This window comes from Denticeps clupeoides, chromosome 6, assembly GCF_900700375.1.
Source record: "Denticeps clupeoides chromosome 6, fDenClu1.1, whole genome shotgun sequence".
In the NCBI taxonomy this organism is placed as follows: domain Eukaryota; kingdom Metazoa; phylum Chordata; class Actinopteri; order Clupeiformes; family Denticipitidae; genus Denticeps; species Denticeps clupeoides.
This window is the reverse complement of record NC_041712.1, coordinates 21,695,129-21,720,958: the sequence shown is the minus strand read 5'-3', so window position 1 is coordinate 21,720,958 and position 25,830 is coordinate 21,695,129. Positions and strand designations below refer to the sequence as shown.

Genomic DNA, 25,830 nt, shown 5'->3' with positions numbered 1-25,830 from the left:
TACGAGGCCCCTTAGAAATTTGAGTTAGTTTTTGTCTGTGTATTTAGGCCTATTTATTTATATTAGCCTCAGCATTTGACGGCATGCTTCAAAATAAGTACAGCTTTGGTGTTATTCACTGATGCCACGGTTGCACATGATGAGTATAATCAGGAGGTTAGACATGATGCTGCCGGTGAGCATGGAGGCACAATAATGTCCATGCTAACAGTGAGCTGAGCTTGTGGAGGAACATTAGAGGCTGATGTCCAGGTGGCTGATGGACAGCTCGCTGTGGGGTAATGACAGCCCGGCAGAGACAAGCCATAATGCAGGCCGACCGCCCCGTCACTGAGTGTCACAAGCTGTTCCACACGCCTCAGTCCTGTCGCCTGAGACACATCGGCGACAGGAAGGGAAGGAATGTCCTCCAAGTCCACTGGAGGTGCTAATGACGTCTGAACCACATGCATACAGCCAATGAGGTTATCTGGTTAAAAATGCAATGCTCACCTAACCAAAATGTAAAAAAAAAAAATGACTTCCATGCATCGAGACGTATTCTAAAATGTGCGGTTGCCTCAATTTAAAAAAAAAAAAAAGCTTGTCACAGACTGTATGCCTGGGGCAACAGATATGGGTTGCATGGCTGTAAAAGGATTGGCTGACAATGGGGGGTGGCATGTAGTCCTGCAAAGCCACACGGGGCAAGAGACGAGGGCCAATTTACGGCCACACAGTTATTTCTTGAAGATCACACCAAACCTGTCATTATTACCAGTAATACACCTTTATAACACCTCGCAATTCACCCAAACTCCGGCTGCAGAGTGCAGATGCCGCTACACCACGATAATGAGCCAATTATAGGTAACATGCTCCAGAGTCTGTCTCTCTACTAAGAAAGATTTGAAATTATGAGAGAGACAGGAAAAAAGAGCAACGGGAATAGAGAGTGAGCGAGAGAGAGACTCATAAGCGATAATTGATGGAAGCAATTATGACTTTCATGTCAAAGCAAATTGGTCGGCATATCTAGGCTTGTACAGGATGCTGACCTTATTACTAGAAGCGCGTCAAAAAATAATCCTATCTTGCAGATGGGAGTTTAGATGCACGACACGCTTCAAACGGCTCTTAGAAAAACAGGCAAATAGAAAAAAACATCAGTGACTGGAAGATCCAGTTTCAAAAACAACATGGGAGAAGGAGGGGGGGGAAAATCTAGAAAAAACATGAACCCATCAGACAAAGGTTGAGGCCTCTCTAAATGGCCTTGCAAATGAAATAATAACAGTAATCTTTAAAAACAACATCTATATTATATGACATAAATCTGTTTCAATAGCAGCAATTACACAGTCTGGATTGTTTTACCACATGCAAGAAGGATTTTAAAAGCACAAAGCCCTGCATTACTCTAAAAGCCACTGGGCTGGAAATGGCTGTTCTTGCTGGAGTCTGTCCTGAGAGTCAGGGAGAAAAAAGCTTAAGAAAGGCATGAGTGCGCTCCCCACAGAAACCACCAAACAAGAACACGGAGGGGGCCCCAGGGCGTAACTAAGGACTAAATTTACGTCATTCATCAAATGCACATATTTTAATGCTCATAGCACTGCATGCAATGACCTTTGTTTTAACATACTGTGGAATAATTGCTTTTGGAGACCACAAGGGGGTGACACAAAAACTATAGGCATTGTTTGCATAGTTTTCTTAGCTAACAAATATGACAAATATGAGTTAGAGTTCATCAATTCATGAGCCCAAACCTGATTTTTCTGACAATGCAAGAATGCATTGATCCTAAACCTACTGATTTGTATAATAAACTGCCTACTTTTTTTAATGGGTGCTGAAGGTGGGCAGTTAAAGACGATTGCCAATGACTTTACCTGCTGAAGCTCCGCCTATGTAGAATCTTTGGTGTTAGTGGGGCAGGTGGAGAGTCGCCCTGACACATTCAATTCTGATGCTGCAGTCTGCCAATAGGCTATAAATATTTCAGCAAGTGGTGGCCGAATGCTGAACAGTAAACTGAGGAACCGGGAGGTCTCTCTGTCCTGGTCTCCATAGAGACCCAACCCAATAGTAACATGACTAGTGCTACCGACAAGGCACTAGTCAGGGAACACACAAACACACACAGAGATTGGAGATTAGTGGTCAAATTCGGTGCTCCAAACATATTTATTGTTTATTTGGGAATTTATATTGTCATATAGAAGGAGAATTCATTTTCACCCCCTCTGTCCACATTTGTCATTGGGCTTATACAGCGACAGTATCAGCTTTGATTGGCATTTGCAGTATGTGAACACACACACACACACACACACACACACACACATACAGCTTTAAAGAGAGTGAGAGAGAGAGAGAGAGAGAGAGAGAGAGAGAGGGGCACCTAACGTGCTGTTTACTCGAATCCTGAGCCCCGTAATTGCCAATTTATTTGATAGGCAGCCGGGTAATGATGGCATTTCACCCCTGCCGCAGAGACTAAACACATGTGCGTGATTCATCCCCCTCTCTCCTTCGCCACCCACTCAGCCTCGCCTCCTCCCCTCCTGCCTCTGCCCTGAGCTCACACACACTGCCTGGGGAGGGATATGGCCCCGGCGGCTTCAAACGGTCCCGGAAGGGGACCCGAGGCTTCAGAACAAATGCCGAAATCCTGCCAATTTAGCCGGGTACTGGGGGGACAGGGCGTATCCGACTGGGGCTGATGCACGATTTGTCAGCCTAATGAGGTGGCAGGGAAGGCAAGGAGAGATGGGGAAGCTGGAGAGAGAGAGAGGGGGGGGGGTAGAAGAGAGGAAAGGAGGGGTGACCTTTGGTGACCCTTGCTCTTGAGCAGGCCCACAGAGGGCAGGGTGGATGTTTATCTGTTTCATCTGCAATGGGGTCAAAGGGCATGGGGTGAGGGGAAGCCTTCAACAAACATCATTAATGCAAGGTTAGTGTCTAACGAACGGTCCGGATCACTCAACACCACCCTGCTCCACATTTACTTTGATGATCATGTAAGACGTGTGTGTGTGTAGCTCTACAGGCTGGTTTTACCATTTTGTAAAGCCTTTGAAAAGATTATTTCTGAATGCAATGACTTTGTAGCAACAAGATAGAAAAGACACTCAAATTCAGCATGAAGAAGACTACACAGGACTGTAGTATGTAGAAGTGTGCATGTGCAAGAGAAAATAATTTAAGACGTTTTAAGGCCTAAAATTTGAATGAATGGATTTTTTAAAACTTTCAGAAGTTCTGCACATCCTCAGCAAGCAAGGTCAATTTCCTGTGAGATACTCATTAGATGAAAATGATGGTCTGTGATCCTGAAAGTGAACTGAAAGTTTATTCATGCTCCACCCCCTCCAATCTCATCCCGCTTTCCATCTCCACTAAAAAAGGGAACGCTGGCTCTCACCTCCCATGATGTGTGAAGTGGGTTTTCACGGCGAGGCAAGGGCGGGACTCATTGTGTCGCCCCCGAGGACCTGCGATGGGCCCACTTAAAGTGTTACTCTAAAGAGGCATGTCAGGAAAAAAAAAAACAGGCTCCCGAAACAGGCAGCCTTTCAGCAGCTCCCCTCAGAGCCCCGAGGGCTGCTTCTGGAAACTTCTGTGGCAGATAAACTCAGTGATCTGCTTTTGCTGCTTTTGGCCCATGGGAATAAACAGAAAAAAATGAGGCCTTGGTGCAAAGTCTGAATTCCCCTGAAACATATAAACATTGGCTGGTCTACACACTAGGACAAGGACGAAAAACAATACAATACACCCTGCAATGCATGAATTTATTTTATGAATAATTTATTTAGTTGTAGTTATTAACCAGTGCTGACCAGAGGAGGATTGAGTTGAGCTGAGTCTCAAGGTATTTTCCAAGCTTCTCTGGGATTTTCTGTGCTACTGTCACGTTCAGGTGGCTCACTAGAGGCTCTGAGTGCATATCTCATTCACATTAGGTGCTTTGTGCCAATGTACACTGTAAAAAGCGCTTTTCAACTAAATTCTGATTGTGGTTTCTGAGCTGCTTATTATGCTCCTGATGATTTCGATATTTTTCATGTGTAGGTCCTGATCTGCATTGGAACGTTCCAGAAAATGGAAACACAGGTATTGGGTCCGTGAATAAACAGGCCTTGAATTTCTTACTGGAACATAATTCAATGTATCAGGAACCAGGCGCTGAGCGACTCGGCCAGGGTTGACTTTCTCTTTACCCGGGCCTATCTGCAGTGGTACACCTGCTCTGTGGGAACACACTGTTTATCTTGGACGTTTCCCCCTGTCTCCCTCCCTCCATCACTTTCGGTCTCTACGCCTCACAGCAGCGTGACAAGCACCAGCAGGTATCATTTCAATTTTTGATGTCAACATCAAATTACTTATTTCATTTCATGCCTGGCCAAGCATCCCACAGTTACACGCAGGAACCGTTTCGCCCCACTCGTTCCGCCATGTCTCTCTCGACGGCTTGCCGCGCCCTCCGACTGACAGTTCTAATTACGGCCAATATCCGATAGCTCCACTGTAGATTCTGAGCAGAAAACCACAAAAAACTTCAAGAGCAGACCCAGCCTCATATCAGAAACCAAAGGTCCATGGACATGTGGCATTCAATAATTGTGGGCCAGCATGGGAACACATTACACAATAAATATAGTTAGAATGTATTTCATTTATACATATTTTGTTTAACAGTGCCAATAAACTGCAAGTTGTGTGTTCTATGGGCAAGAAGTTCTGAAGCAAAAGGCAACACTATAGGCACTTACCAAGTGAGATATATAACTTGATCTAGATAGTTAAAGCAGCAATAATTGATTTTTCAGGCCCTGTAACTTCTGATCGATTCAACAGTCATTTCCCACCAGCTGAGTCCTGCTTTTACTCATGCAGTGAACAGAATGGCGTTGCATTCTGAATGTAATCTTGCCACATGCCAATCCGGTGACAGGTTATTCTTTTCTCTCCATGACTGGTTGTGGGATGCTGTGTGGAAATGCTTCAGGTACGTAAGCAAGAAAGGCAAAAAGAAATAAGCATACATCCCTGAATAATGGCTCACCCAAGGTTTACTTTATTATATTTCTCTTTTAATGAGAAAAAAAACGTGTAAGTGGGAATGTTATCATGCAGACAGCTGATACACTGATACTTCAGAATGCGTTCACCCACATCAGTCCTTTAAATTGACAAATTACTGAGGACGCAACGAATAGCCAATGACAGTGTAAATAAATATTGTTTGTTAAGGTTGTTCTTAAATTTAAACTTACCTAAACCTCCATAATCTGATTTCATGAAAGTGAGGAAAAGCAGAAAGTGAAGTGCCAGCTGCATAATTTATTGGAACAATAAAGAGTCAGAGCGAATCAGCAAAAACATTATTTATCCCATTTTCTTGACTAATGTGGTTCTGCACATCGCTTGGTAATCCTCGCTAAATTAACGTATGACAGTCGGCATGATTGAGTGAAACACTAAAAAGATTCCCACCGAACGCTTCAGAGGGAAGATGAAGGGCTAATGAGCCTGTGCAGGTTTAGGATTGTTCTATTCTACCATTTAAAACCATTTTAAAACAAAACAAAATGTTTCATTGCAGATACGACCGTGCTTCAGAATTGGAATCATATAATAGAATTGTTAATAAACGGATGTGCCCTTTTTCATGATAATGGAACTGGGTCAGGCTAGTATACTGATTTAAAACATAATAATTTTATGGGCATTCATATCATTTGAATATTATGAGTATGCTAATGTGGCCTAAAGACCTAAATGGTTCTAATTTTTACATAAATCTGTGTTAGTCTGTGGTTAGTGTTATTACAATATATGAATTTGGCCATCATAAGCTAAAAGTGAAATCTTCCTGCATTTATCCCATCAGTGGGCAGCCATGAAAGGTACCTGGTAGCAGTGTGTGAGGCTGGACAAAGGGCGTTTGGTGGATTCGAACCTGTGACCTTACGATCACAAGTCTCCTTAACCGCTAGGCCACCGCTGATACCACAGCTCAAAACCTCCTTTTCATATTAACTGTATTAAATATGTGAAAATATTGTGGTATCATTCATTACCTGGCATGAAATCAAGGATTATTTGCTATTTATGGTGGGAACATGGATACTGAAGCAGCTGTTCAATGCAACGGAGGATAAGGGACACTCAGCAGAGGCTGGTTGGGGTTGTGAAGCCAAATGTGTGTCCATTTGTCGATATGAGCCATGGCGTAACAGACGTTGGCATACATTGTGTTTTTTGCATGTGCTGGCAGAAGAATGGCTGGCGTTCGGTTGTGTAACTTACGTCCGTGAGTCTGTCTCTGGAGCTGCTCCTGACGGACGGCTTAGACTCGCCGCCGCTCACACTCTCGCTGTCGCTGGCCTTGCAGTTGTTCTGTCCCGACTTCAGCTAAAAAAGAGAGCACACACACACCTGTCATGAGGGGGGCGAAGCATCTCTCAAAGGTTGGAGAAGCACTGTCATCACTGAGGAGTGCAGTTCTCCACACACACTCCAATTCTGGCGACAGGCATTGGGACGGAGTGACTTTATTACACTCCGATGTGACGGGACGTGAAATTCATCATTCAGAGATGATCTCACAGGAAGCGTTTATTTCTCCAAAATAAAAAGTGCAGGAACAGAACATCAAAAGGGACCCATTCTTCTCCAGGAGAATCTGCCAAGCCAAGCCGAGGGGAGCACACTGGGGCTCAGCAGGTGTCCGCTTCCCAGACGGAGGGGCTATAAAAGAGGAGCGGAGAGAAAGGACAAGGAGGATGTGCGATCCAGAAAAACATCTGAGCCTACTAAAGCCTCCCCAACAACCGGCGGCTGACTCCCAGAACCCTGGCAGCTGTCGTAAGGATCGGCAATTTATGTTCTGGGAGGCTTCCTCTGACGGGCCCGTTCCAGGTCGGCCCCCGCTGCCAAAGCCTCACAGGCTCCATTTCAAAGCACATAAAAATGTGGCTTTATGGTGAGGAATGGAGCGCGGCCGTAAACGGCTGGAATGGCACCTAATAGAAAAAGCAGAGTCCGCTGCCTAGCACCAGGGGCTAGTTTACTGCACCGGGGCCGGAGCCGACCCTATTTCACTCCGTCCCCATGCCTGCTTTCCTTCCCCACTCCATCACTTTCCCTGCCACTCACTGTATTTGTCTTTCTCTTCGGGGACATAATTTTCTTTTTAGCCCTGGCCTAATAAAATCGAGGAGTAGAGGGATGGAGTGAGGCAGATGGGGGGAAAGAAAAAAGACAGCGTGACATCATGACAGCGAGAGAATCCTCCCATCGACTGGTTCAGGAGGTTTAGGGGTGGGGGGTGGACAAGGCAGGGCCCTCGAGGAAGCCACGTAATTAAAATGAAACCATTCCCCTTTTCTGCAGCTATTAGCCATGTGAAAGGAGCAGTCTCGCCGGGATCATTCAGCCAACAAGAGAGACCGCGAGCTCGGCCAACATCCCGCCATGATAAGGGCTCAGACGGAGAACAATAGATAGAGACGCAAGGCGATACGGCAGGGAGAATGAGGGTGAAAAATTACAAAGAAATAACGCTGGACGTTTTTTCAGATTTCAGATCAGACCAATTCCTCCTGGAGAATATCTATGTTCTGCACACTGACATAATCAACACCTGCAACATTTCAAGGAAAGTGAATGAATGTGATTCCTGGATACACAGCATTTATAATACACAGCACTCAATGAAATGTGTCCTCTGCATTTAACCCACTGAGTGGACAGTACCTTGGGCCACCATTGCCCAAGTAGTGGCCTAGTGCGCAAGGAAGCACTGTTGTGCTGTGTTGTTTATCACAATGACAATCATCCCATTTTCAATCAAGGATACCTTGGTGTATTCAAACCAGCAACTGTTTGATCTTCCTTAATTGATAGGCCCCCACTTCCCTTTTGGAGTGAAGAGGAAAGCCAGGCAATACTTGTTCATTCATCAGCAATTCTCCATGGAAGCTAAATCTCTCTACTCTCTACTCTACTATACTGTCACAATGCTATAAATGTATAATAATATTGTCAACAATGTTGCATTAAAATTTGAAATGGAGTTATCTGAAATGCATCATGGTCGATGGATTAAGTGTGTGTGTGTATATATCACACACACACATACACTTAATGTGTGTGTATATACACATACATACATACATACACACATGCACACACACACCACATATAAATTGTATTTTTGGAGAGCGTAATCGATCAATCATGTTGCATTTCAGATGACTCCATTTCAGATTTTAGTTATGCAATAACAGATGAGAGGGAGTGCAACAATATTTATATATTGTAATTATAATGTCATTATAATAATGTTGTAATTATTACTGTGTATTTGGTCAGACTTGTCTATATACATAATTATTATCATTATGGGATTAATGGGGATACACATGAGGTTCCAAACGTACATTTGGAAATTGAAATGCCTGACTAGAAAGTAATTCTAGTTCATCTAGTTTGAAATATTGTTTAATATTTCTTAAAGCCAGTCAGAGTACTATCTTTAGGGATGTAGATGTAGAATGGAGTTATTTATTTAGATTTTTATCACTTTGATTAATGAATGTATTAAGCCAAGGGAAGCGATGCCAGCGGCCACAATAAATTACCATCATCAAGAAGTTCAGCTGAGAATAAATCACAAGAGCAAAGCAGTCGGGTAAAATCTCCAAGTCCCTCTCGCGCGGCCTATCATTCAATCAGATCGCCGATCTTTCGTTGCGATCGGAATGTCTCACGTCGCTCCCGAATTCCAACTCCCTACTTCCCTGCAGCACACGACGTGCGGTGCAAATGCAATAATGTGTTTAAGCGTGTGCACCTGTGTGTATGTGCACACGTGTTTACACATAATCATAATTACACTAACCACAATTAACACTTTACCAGGCTGCAAGTCGCAGCACAAGGATAAGCCGCTTTAACGACCCCGGCAAACAAAGATCTGCCCAGCAGAGATGGCAAACAGATGGTTTTAATATTCCAGCGGCTAATTTCTCCACAATTAAAAACACAGCACGACATTAGCATCTAATGAAACATTTAAACTACCAAAAAGTGCATCTGCCATCAATTTCCACACAGTAAGGTCTTGTTTTCCCTCAATCTGTTCTGCGTTAAGGGAGAGTCACCCCCCCACTCCAGCCCCCGCTCTCCCCTCAGTCTGAATTTATTGAAGTATAGAATTAACAACTGCTTTCAATCAGCAGTCAGCATGGCTCCTTGGCAGCGACGGGTCCAGAAACCTCCGTACCATTAAAGATTAATTTATGCTGCCATTTCTTTGATGTGAAGCTGCACCACAGAAGGCCATTCGGTTCCTATTTTTCCTCCTTTCCCCCTTTTATTTTTTCGCGTTAAAAAAAAGGTCAAACAAACACGTTTACAACCGAGCACTCCAGCTAGCCAACTTCAAGAAAGCGCTCTTTAAAGGATGTTTTACGATTTGTACAATGCTGCAATCACAGAACACTTTTACAAACACCAGAGAGAAGATGCAGGAACGGCTCTCCAATGACGAGGCCGCAATGTCGCTTGGTGTCGCTGAGCGGAGTGTAAACGCGCCCTAATTCACTGCGGCTCGTATCTCTGCGCGCACTCAGATTTACTGTTACTCAGGTGTGCACTACGCAATTACGCCACACAAAAGGCACTTTTACTGCCACTGTACCTCAAATGCGCGCCGCGCCCCCAGCGCTTTCGTTCCAGGTTCGTGCTGCGGCTTCAGCAGGAGCGAGCGGCCTGAAAGCGCTCGTCAATCTCCGCAGAGCGTCTGCGTCAGCTCTCTGAATCGGTAAAGGCTAAGGTGGATATAGGCGAGGTCGTTGCAGAGGCATCGACACTCGGCGTCATTTATAGCGAGCGCTAACGCTGCGGCGAGGCGCGGTTCAGCTCGGTTACCAAACTGCAGTGGAGGGAAAAACGCTGTTGGGATGCCCAAGCGGCGCGATAACATGAAAATGTATTATTTAAAGCCCCCTCAGCAGTTGGCTTGTTGCAGAAATGGCGGACAGGCAGTCTGGGGGGACGTTCTCTGAGCATGTCTGGGAAGAAGGGTGGGGGGGGGTTAGTGCCCTTTGAAGGCTTTATGGGATTATCGTTAACACGTGTACTCAATTATTTTCTGCCCACTTACTCAGAAGTGCTCGCCGGGCGTTATGGAAGAATTTTACAAGTCTATTGACCTATTCCCAGGGGCTAGGCAGAGCAATCAAAGACAAAAGCAAGGCCGCTAACGTTTTTACGTCCCACGCTGGCCCCTTCACCTAAACTGTACGCTAACAATCTGGCCCTTAAAAAAAAAAAAAAAAACCCTGCCTGCGGGACTCTGTTGCTACTGGCTCCTGGTTTCCCTTAGTTACGCACAACAGCAGCTGTGAAGCACAGCGGCAATAAAAACCTGGAACAATTTAGCGTCTTTATTGTTCTGCTGTGGTGTTTCGGGCGCAGCCAACCTGTCCTCCAAGGATCCAGGAGAGGAGGAGAAGAATCCCGCAAGGGCTGCAATGAAAAAGAATCTCATTTGCCTAAAATCGCTTATAAATTTTTAATTTGCTTTAACAAGTAAATTAACAAGTCCCTCTTTCAGCGAAGTTTTATGGCCGCTTGCCACCGAGGGACTACCATGAAAGTTTTATAGTTAATCCACTCGCTCGCTGGGCCGCTTATAATAAATTGTCTGCTTCCTGCCGCACTGTCAAATCCCAGCGTTTCCAGCGACTACTCTTTTAAATTTCTCCTCTCCGCCACCTTCACAGCTTGGCCGCTTTTTCTGCATAATGACTATTAAAATGCCGGAGCAAGGACCGGTTTAAAAAAGCCGGAATAATCCTGTTACCTGTGTGACCAAAGGAATCAGCGGCTTAATACAGGTTTCCCTGTAACTACTGATAAGTCGCGCTGGATGCTGTAAATGTAAATGTGTGTTGGGGTGATAGGTTGACTGATGCTTGTGAAAGGTGATCATCATCATATCAGGCTGTGTAGATACAGACCAGTCCGAGCAGTCATTCTTGACATCCACTTTAAAATGGGAATTAGAAATGGAGTAATTAAAGAGGGTGGCCCGGACCGATGTCGGAAGGATGGGTGTGTGTGCATTATTTGCCCAGGCAGGTGATGGCAGCAAGACACATTATTGGTATGTGTGTTCGTGGGGGCAGTGTGTTGCTCTGGGAAAAACACCTGAGGGCCACCCTTGGATCCAGACTTCATTTAGATGTTACAATGTCCCATACCACCTACTAATACACTATTGAAGGCAACCTACACCCCTTCATGGAAACTGTATTGCCTGATGACATCTGTGCCCCACTGCAATTTTTTTTTATAATTATGGTTATGATTAATTATGGTTACTGGTACTGGAGCCCAGTGGTCAGGACAGTATCGGCTGTAATGTGTATGGAGTGGTTAAAGTACGTCAGGCTCTTTGTAACATGAATGACGTGTGACAGGAGAGCGCAGGAGTCGTCACAAGACGGGGGACTCTCTGCTGATGCAGAGAGTCCCCCGTCATCGTTTGGACAGCCCCTGTGTCGCACGACCAACTCTGCTGGCCCTGCCGTGACCCTGTATATGCCTGTGAGGGTCCTAACCACCACAGACAGGCAGCCAGTGTTATGCCCGATGGAAACTAACAGCCTGTCAGAAGGAATCAGACATGGGGTCGAGCGCGAGGGCTTGAATGTGTATTTTTATTGTTTAATGTAATGTCGGGCAGCGCTTAGCATTAAGATGCTGACAATGTTATGCTTCAAGGATCTTTAGTCTAAAAGCTGAGAACTGAGGACCTCCCTTCCCCATTTCCTCTGTCTTGCTTCATTTGCACTCCTTTTGACAAGTGTACTCACCCCCCCAAAAAAAGTCCGCCAGTGACAGCGTCACTTAAATGTCACCCACGGTTTTGGCGGAAAAATATGGCAGCTTTCATCAGTGTCTCTTGCACACGTCCCCACCCCCCCCTCGAGGTCCTGCCATCGCCATGGAAACACTCCATTTCACTCACCTCTCTGCAGCCATTAAGCTCAAGTGACAGCAAGACCTCTAATGACCTTGTCAGACAATGTCGTCGTGGTGGCGCGAAAAAAAACAACAACAGTGGCCCGGCACACCCAACCCCCACCGACTCAAACCCGAGTCACAGATTAAAGGACATTATTATGTGGCAGAATCACAAAGCAACAGAGACACCGAGAGCTCTCAACACCACCCCCCCTGGGGCGAATGAACCCTGCACATTGGATGAATAGAGTAGAGGAATGGGTGGGACGTGGGGGGGTGGGGTTAAAAACACAGGCTGGCGTGCTGTCAGAAGCCTTTTCGCTCGCGCAGAGAGCATCGTTTACTCAACAGCCGCCACAAAGGCCCAGCCTGGGGCCACGGCTCCACTGAGATACAGCCCTCTGATATACGATGACATTACAGACAAATCAATATGCTTTTAACATCCATTCTCCCTCCCCTGCTCGGCCCCTGCTACCTACCCGCCGCCCCGCAGCCAGCCCAAGCCCCCATGTGCTTTTTTACAAATGGCTCTGTAACAGTCCGCTCCAGGATCGTGACGTACGTGGACGATTCCCAGATTTAATAATGAAGTGCGCTGTTGGGCGGCGGGGGGTACGGGTGGCGGAGGCGGCGGGGTCTCAATGAGTGACTGGAGACCGTGGGCCTCTCTGATCACATCACAACACCTCGTTATGCTGCCCAGCATGGCAATAAAAGCCAATACGCACGTCTAGCCTGCAAAATAGCCAACACACACATGCACAAAACGAGCACATTAGCAGCGCTGGCAACGCAGCAGGGTTGTGGAGGCCGAGCGCCACTTTTCTGTCACGCGGCAGCTGGGCAGTGGGTTGGCCGCTGGAACGCAGAGCACGCAGGGTCCCCAGCGCTCATCGCCATATAACTATTCATCAAGAGAAATTTGTGTGCAATTAATTATATTATTCCCAGGACCCGGCCCCCTCCCCCCAAAAAAACCCCGTGGCAGCCACAGAGTCGGCTTTCAGAGCTCGCCATCTTACTAAACCCCCGACACTGTGCCAAGTCACATTTCGCCGCTCTCCAATCGGCCTGGAGAGAATAAGATAGAGCTAGATCGAGGGAGCGGGAATGAGAGGGAGAGAGAGACAACAGTAGAGGGGGAACAGGGAGGAGGGGGAGAAAAAAAAAAAAGCACTCCCATCTCGGTTTGCAGGGGCTATCATTTCTCTTTTTTATTGCCATTTATTTTCCTCTAGGAATTCACTGCCAGTATATTGGCAGGCCTTCCAGTAGATGGAGGCAATGAAATTTAGCGCGGACACTTAACACCGGGTCAAGCCTTGTGCGCGGCTTATGTGTGGCGGTAATATGATAAACAAACGCTTCCAGTTTGGAAAAGAGGCTTTTTATGTTACAGGAATGGAGTGTCGGGGCCGAACCGCTCAGAAAGAGAGGGTGTGGGGTGTCTGATATAGAGACACAGGGATACGTATATATATGTATATATGTGTATATTATTTCTCTTTGCTGGAAATGGCAGAGCTGAGGGCAAGTTAAATAGGTCACATCTCTACCATTACTGCAGGGCTCAGGACACAGAGAAACACAACTGTGTGTGTGACAGAACAGTTAATAGCAAGTTAATATAAAAAATTATTCATACTTTATTAATTGATATTGCAGTATTGTTGTAGCGTGTTTCAAATCACAACCTTGGTTTTCTGAAATTAACGTGGTTTCTTTGGTCACTGCCAAGGATGGAACAAGCCAAAAACAACTTTTCTATGGTTATTGTATTTCTGAACATTTATGATGGTCAACATCTGCCATTAACAAATATGCATGCAAAAAAAAAAAAAAAAAAAAATTAAGTATGGTAAAAATTAAGTATAAAAAAAAAAGAGTTTGTTGTACAGCAGATGGACGGCAGAGCAGGAAAAGATAGAAAAGATCTATTCATTGCATGCCTACGGGGCTGATATGTTGGCACTGGATTGAGGAAGCTCTGCTTCCAAGGAATGATGTTAAATTTGCATTGGAGTAGAGGAATGACATGACAACTGCTGGACCAGATCCAGCGGTGTCACATTCCGTGGCTCTTAATGGTTTTTCTTCCGTCCCTCCATACTGCAGGTAGGGGTGGGAGTGATATTGGATTTCACCAACATTTCCACATGAAACATATCAACTATTAATAATGTCTAATTAGGTGAGAACTGGAGTCAAATGGAATTCAATTATCACAGCACAGCAAAATTTGTGATTGATTTGTTTAATGTGCTTTTTTCAATTACATAAAGCTGTTGCAGTAACCTACTAATTACTATAGTTACCCCGTGCGCTCCAAATTGCAAGGATTATTTAAGTCAGTTGCACAACAAATGTACTCGTTTACTTGTAATGCCCTGTTCTGTAATGCTCAGAACTTCTCTCCAACCGGTTTAAACAGAGCCTCTAATCCTATTCACAAAATACCAGGTGCTTCTTTGGTAATGAGAAGCGTCTCTTCTTCTCAGATTGGCTTGATCCAGAGTGTCCTTCTGGGGCAGAATGACAGCGAGCCAGGGCCAGGGAATAATACTGTTGTCTGCATTAGTTAAATTAGCATTGAGCTCATTCGGTAAGTGTGCAGAGAGGTAAATGTGACCACGTAGTGCCAAGGCAGCAGGGAACTGGGCATGGCTCCCAGGGGCATTAAGAGCGAGGGAAAGGCCCCGAGGAACAGGATGTGTGTGTGTGTGCTGCATGACCTGTTTTGGCTGGCTCCCTATTCCATGTCCCCCACTGGCCCCCAGTGGTGGAGCAGATTAGACTGGCTGGAAGGCTCCAACTGCGAGGTCTAAGGTTGCCATTTGGCTGCCCAGCAGCTCACCTGTCTGGGGCTAATCTTACTTGTGAAACGTTCCTAATTTACCCGCCTCTTCGAAACTCGCATCTTCAATTAGTCTGCCATGAGAATCACACGAGACAAAAGCTTTGCTGAGGCTTTGCTATGTGTGGGCTGTGCGCTGGAATAGGCTTAGTGCATTTTAAGAAGGATTATTTACCATACACATCACTCCGTGCTTTGCGAGCAGCCAGCCGCACATTAAAATGGCTGGTGGAGCCTAATGGCAAAAACAGGCGCCGTCCTTCAAAAGGCCTCGAGATTTTACTAGTGGGAATGCTGCTGACATCTGACCCCTCCCGACTCCTACCATTCCTGGCAATAACAGGCCTATCAGGGATCACCCACTTCGGGTCACGAAAACCACACGTACTTCAATGAACCCAAGCTATAACTCATTTATAACTAAATAAATGAGTTATATATATAACTCATTTATAACTAAACTTAACCCATTAAGTTTTAAAATAAAATATTAATTCTATTTCTCCACAACACAAGTGTTCTAGCTGCTTTTAAAACAACGCATCATGAATTATCCTTTAAAAATTTTTGTCAATCCAGTATTACTGGCAACAAAATACAGGTCAATTTAACGAGTTCACACAATTGGAAATTTTGTCTACTGTCCCACTAGAGGTAGCCAGAGAACTACAGTTTGAGAACCAAAGCTTTAAGTGACATATGGTATCTCCAGATTACGAGCAATTTAAAAAAACGTTACGTGTTACATAGGAAGTACATAGTATACATAGAATATGGAACATCATTCTAAGGAACAAATTCCCAGCTCCTGTAAGGACATGTGATGGAGGACGCAAGCCATTTTCAGTACGTAAAGGCTTTCATGATTTACACACTGCCGAAAACGGCGCTCTGCACCTGCAGCACGGCGGCCCAGGGGAGCAACTCCTCCACCTGTGACCACCGCAACATACAGCCCACAGGGGAGCGGTTACATTTCAGCTCAGCCACTCGGCGCCGCTTAAAACGCGCTCGCAGCTCCCGTATATACATATGGTGTTGAAATCGAAGTTGTACGTAGCGGGCCTTTTTCTTCGCATTTGCCTCTGTCGGCAGGGGAGGTGCGTCGGCCCTCGGCCTCGCCAGTATTTGTGTTGCACTCCGGGCTTCCCCTCGCCAGTAATAGACTTCCTTCAAACCATAAATCACTTCGGCTGGGGACTGATTTTTCTTTTTTTTGTGTTCTTTCCTTTTGTCTGCCTTGTTTTGATCAGCGCGCCGCATGTTGGCCGGTTCGCTCTCTTTTGTACGTGCTCATGAGCGTAAGTGCGCTAAATACATCAAGACAATTCTACCGGCCCTCTCCCTTCCTCAGCCTTTTCCTGCATTTCTGCACTCTTTTCTCTCTTTTACAGGCTCTCGGGCCACAAATGTCAACCACAGGAAGGCAATTATGAGAGTAAAATTACTTCCTTGCTGTTATCAATCCACTCTCCGGGTCGAGGGAACGGTTAAAAGCCACCATGTAATGGGCCACAGTTAGAGTTTTCTCCTGGGCCCCGGCCAAGCCTGCTAACCTTGCTATTAAAGGGCCCGACAAGCTTTGTCAATGCAATCTGCTGAATGCCTTGAGTGACACGCGATCGATATTCTCCACTCTCCCGGGTCATCGGCAGTGACAGAGGCCTAAGTAATAATACAGCCCTGTCTGCCTGCTCTGACTTAAACGCTTCCCCTGCCACAATATTTCTTTTTTGTCTCAGGGCTCGGCAGCTAAATTTTCTCACTGATCGAAAGGGGAAAGATGGGCAGGGGAGGGGGGTGTGGGGGCGCGTCTGAGGAATTGCTGTGCGCCTCGATTGATGCTGCTGGGAGCAGGGGAGAGTCGGGGGGGGGCGGCTGGGGTGGGCTTGGCGCGGGGAGGTGCTGGTAGGCAGTGGAACAGAGACTCAGATAAATGGAAAATGACTGGCTGCAGAGTTGTAATCTGCCAGCGTCGAGCCCCCTGTAGCAACAAGCCAAATGAAAAAGCGCGCTGACAGGCCACTGAAATGGAGGGCCTGCAGTAGATTGTGGGGAGGAAGGGAGGGTAGGAGACAGGCAGGGAGGGAGGAAGGGAGAGCCAGAGAGATTGGGAAGAGAAATGTATGTTTGTTCTCGTGCAAGAAGGTGTCAAGGAGTGGGGAGAAAAATGTGGCACGCAGTCACAAGCCGTAAATAACGCATGAGCATTAATGCACTATAAAGCACAGTTACATGCACGCTACTGTAAACACACACACAAATATTCTTGCTCACATACAAGATTGCACACACACACATGCAGAAATAAATGTGTGCGCGTAGACCACACAGGTTCACCTCACATGAAGTGACATTCTGCATTATTTCAATTATGCTAATTTCATTACAGAGGCTCAAAATAAACCAGAACATAACTGACATGAAAGTAACTGATCCAAATTGGCGTGGATATCTCCACACCCTGCAAGAGCGTCACAATTGTGCAAACACACATACACACACACATGCTGCAGCTGTCCTGTCTGCTACCAGCAGGTGGATCACATTCTGGCACCAAAATCCGACACAAGAGCTCCACCTACTGCAAGTGTCTCTCTCACGCCCCAAACCCACCCAGAGCCACACTCACGCACTCACGTATCAGGCCTCACACAGCCTCCACAGACCCCAAACAGTGGGGAGATTTCACACACCTTTTCTCCTCCATTCTGTTTTTGGGTTCAGTGTGTCTGGATCACACAGCATGTGAGAAGGATGAGTGTATTAACACAGCCGATATAAATAATAAAACCCCTTAAAAGGTTATTTATGGCTGTTGCACTAATAAAGACTTGTTGAAAATTTTGAATGATTATCCACTATGAAATAGATAATCTCTGTTCCTCAGCAAAGTAAACAATGTAATGAAATGGAATGAGATGTGAGACTCCTCTCAGCCAATCAAATTCATTTACCTACACACACACACACACACACAAATATTTTTTTAAAAGTGGAAAAGCAATAGGAAAATGATTCTGCTGGAGCAGAGCGAACTCCTCACACGTCACCATCAGCAGCTTCCCGCAGTAGTGGGGAGGGTCGTGTCTGAAAAACAATATAATTTCCCGCCACGCGGTGAACTCGCCGCTCTTTTAAATAAAGAACTCCAGTTCCTCTGCTTTGCTTCATCGACAATCTCATAATCCCTGGTGCAGGTCTGCTGCCTGGCTCCGCCGAAGACTAATGGTGAGCGTTTATTCACTTCATTTGCACGACATGTGATGTAAAGGGGGAATGTGTCCTGAGGAGAGCTTCAGATTTTCTCTACATTACCCCTACACATATAAAAACAATATACAGGAAATCAGTACATTTCAATAACAATTGAGACATTTACATGTATTATTATTTGTGATATATTATGTAATTGCATTTGAAAGTCCCTTTTGTTAGAGATGATTTATATTTAGGATCATCCTGTCACTCAGGTAGACTGCCATGACAATAAAATATTTATCTAGCTTTATCTAGCCCTGTTTCTTCCTTAGACACACACACACAGAAACACACACACACCTAATGAAACCATGTTGCCCGAAATTACTCAATCGGATAAAAGTTCTGATTCCTACAGCTCAGTAACCCCTCAGTGCTTGGCATTGTGGGAGCGCTGCAGCAAACGCATGGCAGCGAGGGCAAAGCCAATCTCTCGCCCCACGTTTTCCATCCATCTCTTATTTCTCGGCCCCGTGGTGCCCCATCCAACCATGTTGGAGAAAGCCATCTCCGTCCCAGCATGCCATCTACTCCCAACTTTCCCACCTGCAGCCTCACTTCCTGCACCCCCCGCTGGGCTATTGAGGAAATCACGACTGATGGCCAATCATTTGTCTCCGTTGTGTGCCCTGCCCCTTCTCGTCAGAACAGACAGTGTGATGCAAGACGGGGGAGCAGTTCCCCCTGCAAACACAGCAAATGATTTCTGTTACCCTACATGCAGCAATTTGCTGAGAAGGAGAAAGAAAGAGAGAAGAGAGAGCGAGAGAGATGAATAAAGTATCAACTGAAAGACCTGCCTGTTACGGATGGCTGTCTGCTTGTGGCTGCCCTGTTTGCTCAAGTTGAACTGCGGGCATTTCCGCGGCCACCACCACCACCACCTCTACTTCTACTAATAGTACTACTACTGACCTAAGACATGAAGGTGAATATGCTGCATGAAGATATGTTATTGTAACAGCATATTAATACATTTCACGTGTTAATTTATTTATATTGTATTAATTGAATTCCCTGACAAGTATATTTACACAAGTAATGTGCGGTTTTTGTTTAAGTTACACAACATGCCAGTGCTGTAGCAGAAAGTATTGATACTGACCTGGCATTTGGTTGGTTGAGTGGAATCCTGGCACTGACAGTGACCTCTCACAATCATCATTAAGCTGTCACATGTCCAGCTGCAACTGAATGGCATTGCGTACGAACAGGTGGATCAGAGGTTAAATGTTTAATTGTGGATTATAAATCTAAAGATAAACGTATAGTCCTTATAGTCCCAACAGTCATAGATAAGTAACAAAGGGTACATTTTGGTTTAAGAACAAAACTGGATACTGGACGTGGGATATATAGGGGAATACAGGATTCTGGAACATGGGGGGGGATACTCCTATTGACAATAACAATGTTCTCTGTTTACAGGTTACTGAAATGAATAATTTTTTTGATGATTTGTACACAGCCATAATTGAAAATATTTTTCTGTTCACCACCTGTTCTCTTACGACCAACAGCAACACCTCTGAGAGTGCAAACCTGCTCATACTGGCATTCACACACACACACACACACACACACACACACAGGAAGGCGTTTATGGCCTATCGAAGCTCAATCGCAGCTAATGGGAACTGGGCGTCGATTCTCCACATCTGCAGGCCTCTCTCAACATTGATAAGATTAGCGCTGCCTGTTTATACAAGCACGGAAATGACAAACTTGTTTGGCTATGAGGCTACGTACACACACAGTCACCTCCATGTGTAGGATGTGTGTGTGTGCCTCTTAGTCACGTCAACACGTTGTAAGATGGCGACAGATAACGGCGTGATGTCGGGGGTCCGTCTGTGTCCACGGCGGCCGGGCTCATCTCGAAGATAACAAATGTGGGGGGGGCAAATGTGACTGCGAACATCCACCCACTGGAGGAAAAACACACAGCCGCACGGGGTAAAGGATGTAGCTTTATATGGTTTGGGGGAAAAAAAAAACGTTATTCCCCCCACTGATTGTGAACGCTGACTTCAAGCCCGCCGAACTCCGAGCCTTTTACCAAACTTGCGGATTACAGAGGGAGCCACACACTGGCACACCCGTACATGCAAACACACTCCTGCACGAACGTAATAAAAACAAGAGAGACAGACAGAAAGCAAAAAAAAAACAAAAAAAACATACGAGTCTGAAGCGAGGCTTTCACTCTGGGAACGCGAAAAGACAATTGTTTTTTATGAATTATGGAGGAGTGTGCAGAATGCAAATGAGACGAATGCACCGCTCTCTGCTTATTTTAAACCCATCGAACGAGCAAGACGGGAAAAAAAATAAATCAGAGGAAGGCAGAAGAAGAAACTTGAAAGGGGCCGAGGTGTGCTGAGGGACGACGCTTTTTACTGTCTCACATCCCAGGCCCTCGGGAGCAGATAGCGAGAAGTGCTACAAATGCTAACACAGGCGAGGACTTTTTAAAAGTGAAGGACACACACACACACACACACACACACAGAGGCTCTGAGCATGCCAAGGTAAATAATTCAACGTACCACATACACACACAAAGAGAGATGGTGGGAGAGAGCACACACACACACATGCTAACAGGCTAATATGCTAACATGAAACAAAAAAGAAACAGAGAATTATTTTACTTTCTGGCCACACACACACACACACACACAGACACACAAAGAGAGAGGGGAAAAGAGAAACACAGACACAGATAGAAGGACAACCAGAGAGGGGGAAGAAGAGACAGAGACACACACATGCTAATGTGCTAACGTGAAAAAAAAAAAAAATGAATGTCTTTGCAGACAGAAAGATATTGACGCACCTTATTTTTACACACACATACACACTTTAACCCACCCCACTTTCTCTGACAGCATTGAGGAGGAGGCTGTTACCTCCTGGCTGACCTGCAGGTGGTGCTACATGACTACACTTGAAGAGAAGTGGACTGGGACGTGGAGGACAATCCGGGTGGCACGGAGGACGGGAAAGGTGGCGTCAGTGCCCGTGTGGCAGTGTGTCTGACAGAGACTCGCTTTACTGGGATAGAGTATACTTACAACAAAACACACAGCAGAACCATAGGTGCTCTTTCTATGCACACAAAACAGGTTTATTTCCCTCCTCCTACTATCCCATTACTCCGATGGCAGAAACATACATATTTTTCTGAAGATCAGTATGCAGGTCCAACAAAATCTGAATATAAGTGTAAATGTGTGTCAACTCTGTAACTGTTATGTCAGTAATATATCTATGCATTTACAAGGAAAACAAAATGTATTATGTATCTGCTTACTACAAAATAATTGGAGCATTTGTGAATTATTCATTGGGTTTGTGTGCTAAAAAAAGATCATAAACGCAATGGCAGATAGCTTGCTGTTTCAGAAAAAAAAAGGCTTAACCGCACTGATCTTACTCCAAAAAGAAAACTTATGCAGCCATAATCACATCTAATAAAGCCTCACACAAACAAACTTAATACTATATCAATCCACCATCACCACAACAAGGCACTGGTGCACTTGTAAATCCAAAACCAAAAAAACTGTAAAATGGTTCTCCATCTTGCTCCTCAACTAACCGTTCTGGCCCCTGGTCAATTAGAGTACAACATATAACCTCTAGAACCAGTGGTTCTTTAACCTTTCACAGTACCACCACCTTTCCAAGTACAACTACTTGGACTGGCATTAACATGCAGTAGAGTAGGCTTATTTAGGCTACTTGTACTATTTACAAATATACAAATAACCTCTGGACTCCAGCATAACACTAGATTGAGTCCAAGTACCACAGTTTAAGAACCAAGTGCCAGTATTTCAGATTACAGTTTTAGTTAAGACAGCGAGAGGCGGTGTACAAAGTTGAAGATGAAAGATAGAAAAAAAAAAGATTTAAGATAGTGGTTATTAAGAACAAAAGCTGCGCAGTGGTCTGGAGGTAAAATAAAAACATGCACACTGAGAAAGGCTGTAACATAATGACAGCAGTTGAATCAACCAAGCGCCTTTGTTTTGCAGGAGAGCAATGCACATTACCAACATGTTGATGCTTAAGAATATGGGTGACTGCCAGCTCCAGCTATTCCACCTGACTACAATATGTCCATGTTTAACTTGAGGCTATTGAAGCTACTGGAGATTCCAATTTGGCTTACTAGTAAGAGAAATCGGTGTAATATTTATGGATTCATATTTATTCAGATGGCCATTTTATTCATCATGGAGCCACAAGGGGTTATAATCTATAGAGCACATGACCAGTCATCTGCATTTTATATAAAAAAAATATATGAAATATATATATTTGGCCAAATTTCCTCCCATATTTGAAGATTGACTTCTTTCTAAAAACATATGGTGGATTATCACAGCAAACTGGTTTCACAGGAAACAAGGTAATACACCAGATAGTTATTTCAACATTGAGGCAGATACTACATCATCTTAAGCTTTAGTGAATCTGACATTAATTTGTTTTCTCGCATGAGCAAATTGACCAGACGGAAAGTCAATGAAAGATTCAGTGTGTTCAGTACACACGGTTTTCTGATCAATGTAAAAAATGTACATTAACTGATTTAATCCTGTAGTGATGACCTTGCTTTGAAATGCCAATATTCCTGATATGGCTACGGTGTTTTCAACCAGTATGTTAAATGCTCTACAAATTCAGAAAAAGGAAAAAAAATCAATAGGTCTATGTCTATGCCAATAGGTCTATGTGGTTGTTAAAAAAAGTGATATTTCATTTATCCTGCTCCATTCCCAATCACACAGATGCCTTGCTCTCTTTGCTCTCAGAAAAGTATCAGTGATTAAACCCATGTGATTAATTATGTTGTAATCGAATCAATCCTAATTACCAGCAGGGGGACCGTTGCCACGCACCAGAGGCCAGTGCAAGTGCAGGCACATTACGGCCACAGACAAATTACGACATTCAGCATCACCCACCAGCCCGATCGATACTGCTGCACAGAGAGGCAGACAAAAGCAGACAAACCAACCTGCCACACAGAGAGGTTCTTGCTAATATGTATTTAAAACATTGAAGACTTTGCAAACATTTGAAACACGCTTATCTCTCGCGATGTAAATTTTTTACAAATTTCAAAGAAATTCTAAAGTAAATTATTATCATAACCCAGACATTCAAAGTTCAGTTTATATATGTTATACTGAATAGTGCATCAGGCTTAATTAGAATATTTATACAATGCACCACATTTTAACACTTACCACTGGCTATCATATGTTAAACTAACCAGCACTCTTAGTAGCTTTTAGACCAGTGACATTATTGTCCCGTGCATTACATCTCGTGCATCACACCCTCTTGGTCATTTTAGTTGCATATATTGGTAATGCATGAACATTATTTCATTGAAGTGTTGCACAGTTTTGACACCCATTATACATTGAAATATTTGGTGCAATAGTTTTGTCTCGATGCTTATAAAGTCTACAGTTACTGTGGAAGTTGGTTTTAGTTTTCTGTGTCCCGTGCATCACATGGCAAGTTTTCAAACTGCTTGTATGGTTTTTGTCATAACTTTTTATATTGAAATAAGTAGTAAGGCACGGCAGGTACTACATACATGTCACACTGCTCCCTGGGCGCCTGTCATGGCTGCCCGCTTCTCATTGATGGATTAGAAGCAGAGGACACATTTCGTTGTGTGCACCATGTGCTGTGCAATGTACACAATGACAATCACTTCACTTTCTTTTGTGTTATCAAAATGTCTTGTGCATCACGTAGAGAATCGTCCTATAGCATCTATTTAATTATTTCATTACAGCACGCAGAAATATCAGGAAAGGGTTCAAAAGTTACAACAGGAAGAATATGGAAGGTTAAATCAGCAGTTATTTTTTTGCATTTACATTCACAGCATTTGACAGACACTCTTAACCAGAACAACTTAGTTGGTGAGATTTGGTTGGTGTTTAAATTCAGCAAATAATGGACATGGAATTTCTGCCACTATCAACACATAAACAAAATGCTTTAAATGCAAGCCTTACTGATCGACAGTCAGACCCTGGCAATAAGCCTGCTTACATAATCACGGAATACAGTATACATTCCCTCAAACGCAATCTCAGTGAGACGCTGAGCATTCACTTCATTACACACACAGACACCAGGGTTGAGCCAGTGGGCAGAAGGTCCAGCTCCACCTCCCTGCTCATGTCTTATGCATGAGAACATGCAAACATGTTGGCATGCGCATACATTAATGATCAGTGGAGAACGGAGGTCCTGGTGCATCGCTCATTAATAAAACATGGAGCTCTGATAACGGCTGACAGAACCTTCCCACTGCGGTTTTTACGCACATATGCCCATCAGCATCCTTACTTTAAAGCATATAACGTGTCCAAGGGACACATTAACCTCCATGTTCTAATAATGTTGCTGAGGCTTTAAAAAGCCTGTTTATACCAGATGGGATTTTTACTCTAAATCCACTTTACTATGGTGTTAAATTAAGATAATGAACCGAGTACAGGAGAAATAAGAAACGATTAGGAGAAGATGAAAGAAAAAGGATGTAGATACATACAAGTGAAAGATAAAAAGACTAAAGAGGGCTGAATAGTGACAGCTCCGCCTTGTCACATCCCCTCTCCAAGGAGCTCGACTCGCCCCGGCGGCCTGTCATTCAACCCTCTGCCCACATGACAGCTTCTCCCATTTGCTGTCGTGTTGCCGCAGTGATGAGGTGACCTTTCATCGCCTCAGCAGCTGCCACCCTTCTTCCTCTCGTCAAGCAAGGAGACTGAATGCAAGGGGGGGAGCAAGAGTGGAAAAATTGGCTTTCCCCAAGGGATGGCTTCTCTGGTGGTTTGGCGGCGTTAATCAGATCTTATTAGCCGTTCTGGCCCCTGTCATGTTGGACAGAACCACTGACAAGACACAATGAAGTGACTGGACAATTAGCATCGTTATGGCTTTACACTGGTCACTGTCATAGAGATCATGCAGAACAAGAAAGAGAGAAAGAAAATCTGTATGTTTCAGCCATAGTGAGGCAGTGGTGGCCTAGCAGAAGCAAACTGAAGGGTTGCAGGTTCAAATCCCTTTCCACCAAGGTGTCACTGAGGTCCCCTTGAACAAGTTACTGTCCCCACACACTGCTCCCTGGGTGCCTTTCATGGCTGCCCACTGCTCACTATGGATGTTGAGTTAAATGCACCTTGCTCTGTGCAATGACAAAAACTATCAATTTTATTGAATGGCAAGTCCCAAACAGACTTGTAACGTAACCATCTCAGGCGGTGGAGTCAAGATTGTAGTGTGAGATTGTAGTGGAATATGAGAGACCCTTTATTTTATTTCCTCTTCTATTATTTACTATTCATGAATCATGATTTCAATTTCTATATGCGCAACAATTTCCAAGTAAAATTCATTGTGGACTTGAACTCCTGGTAAGGCCCGTTTTGGAGATTATTCACACTGGCTAAATGCTATCAAATCAATCTCAAACAGGAAAACTCCACAGACTGACTATTTTTCAACCCAAAGAAGGAGCATTTCTAAACCACTAAAACTGATGGAAGTGGTCCACCTTGACAAACACAAAAAAATAAGTAAACAAACCAAATCCAAACATCTCCACACTCCCTTGATAGGTTAGGAAGAGT

General features: G+C 44.5%; 1 protein-coding gene across 7 annotated transcripts in view; it reads right to left on the bottom strand.

The window, feature by feature from the left end:
• Positions 1-25,830, bottom strand: part of auts2a (activator of transcription and developmental regulator AUTS2 a) — a 200,335-nt gene that overhangs the window by 145,014 nt on the left and 29,491 nt on the right. For all 7 annotated transcript variants that reach the window (XM_028982705.1, XM_028982707.1, XM_028982706.1 and 4 more), the window contains exon 2: positions 6,304-6,408. In XM_028982705.1, the coding sequence (XP_028838538.1) occupies positions 6,304-6,408 (105 nt within the window). The remainder of the gene's footprint in view (positions 1-6,303; positions 6,409-25,830) is intronic.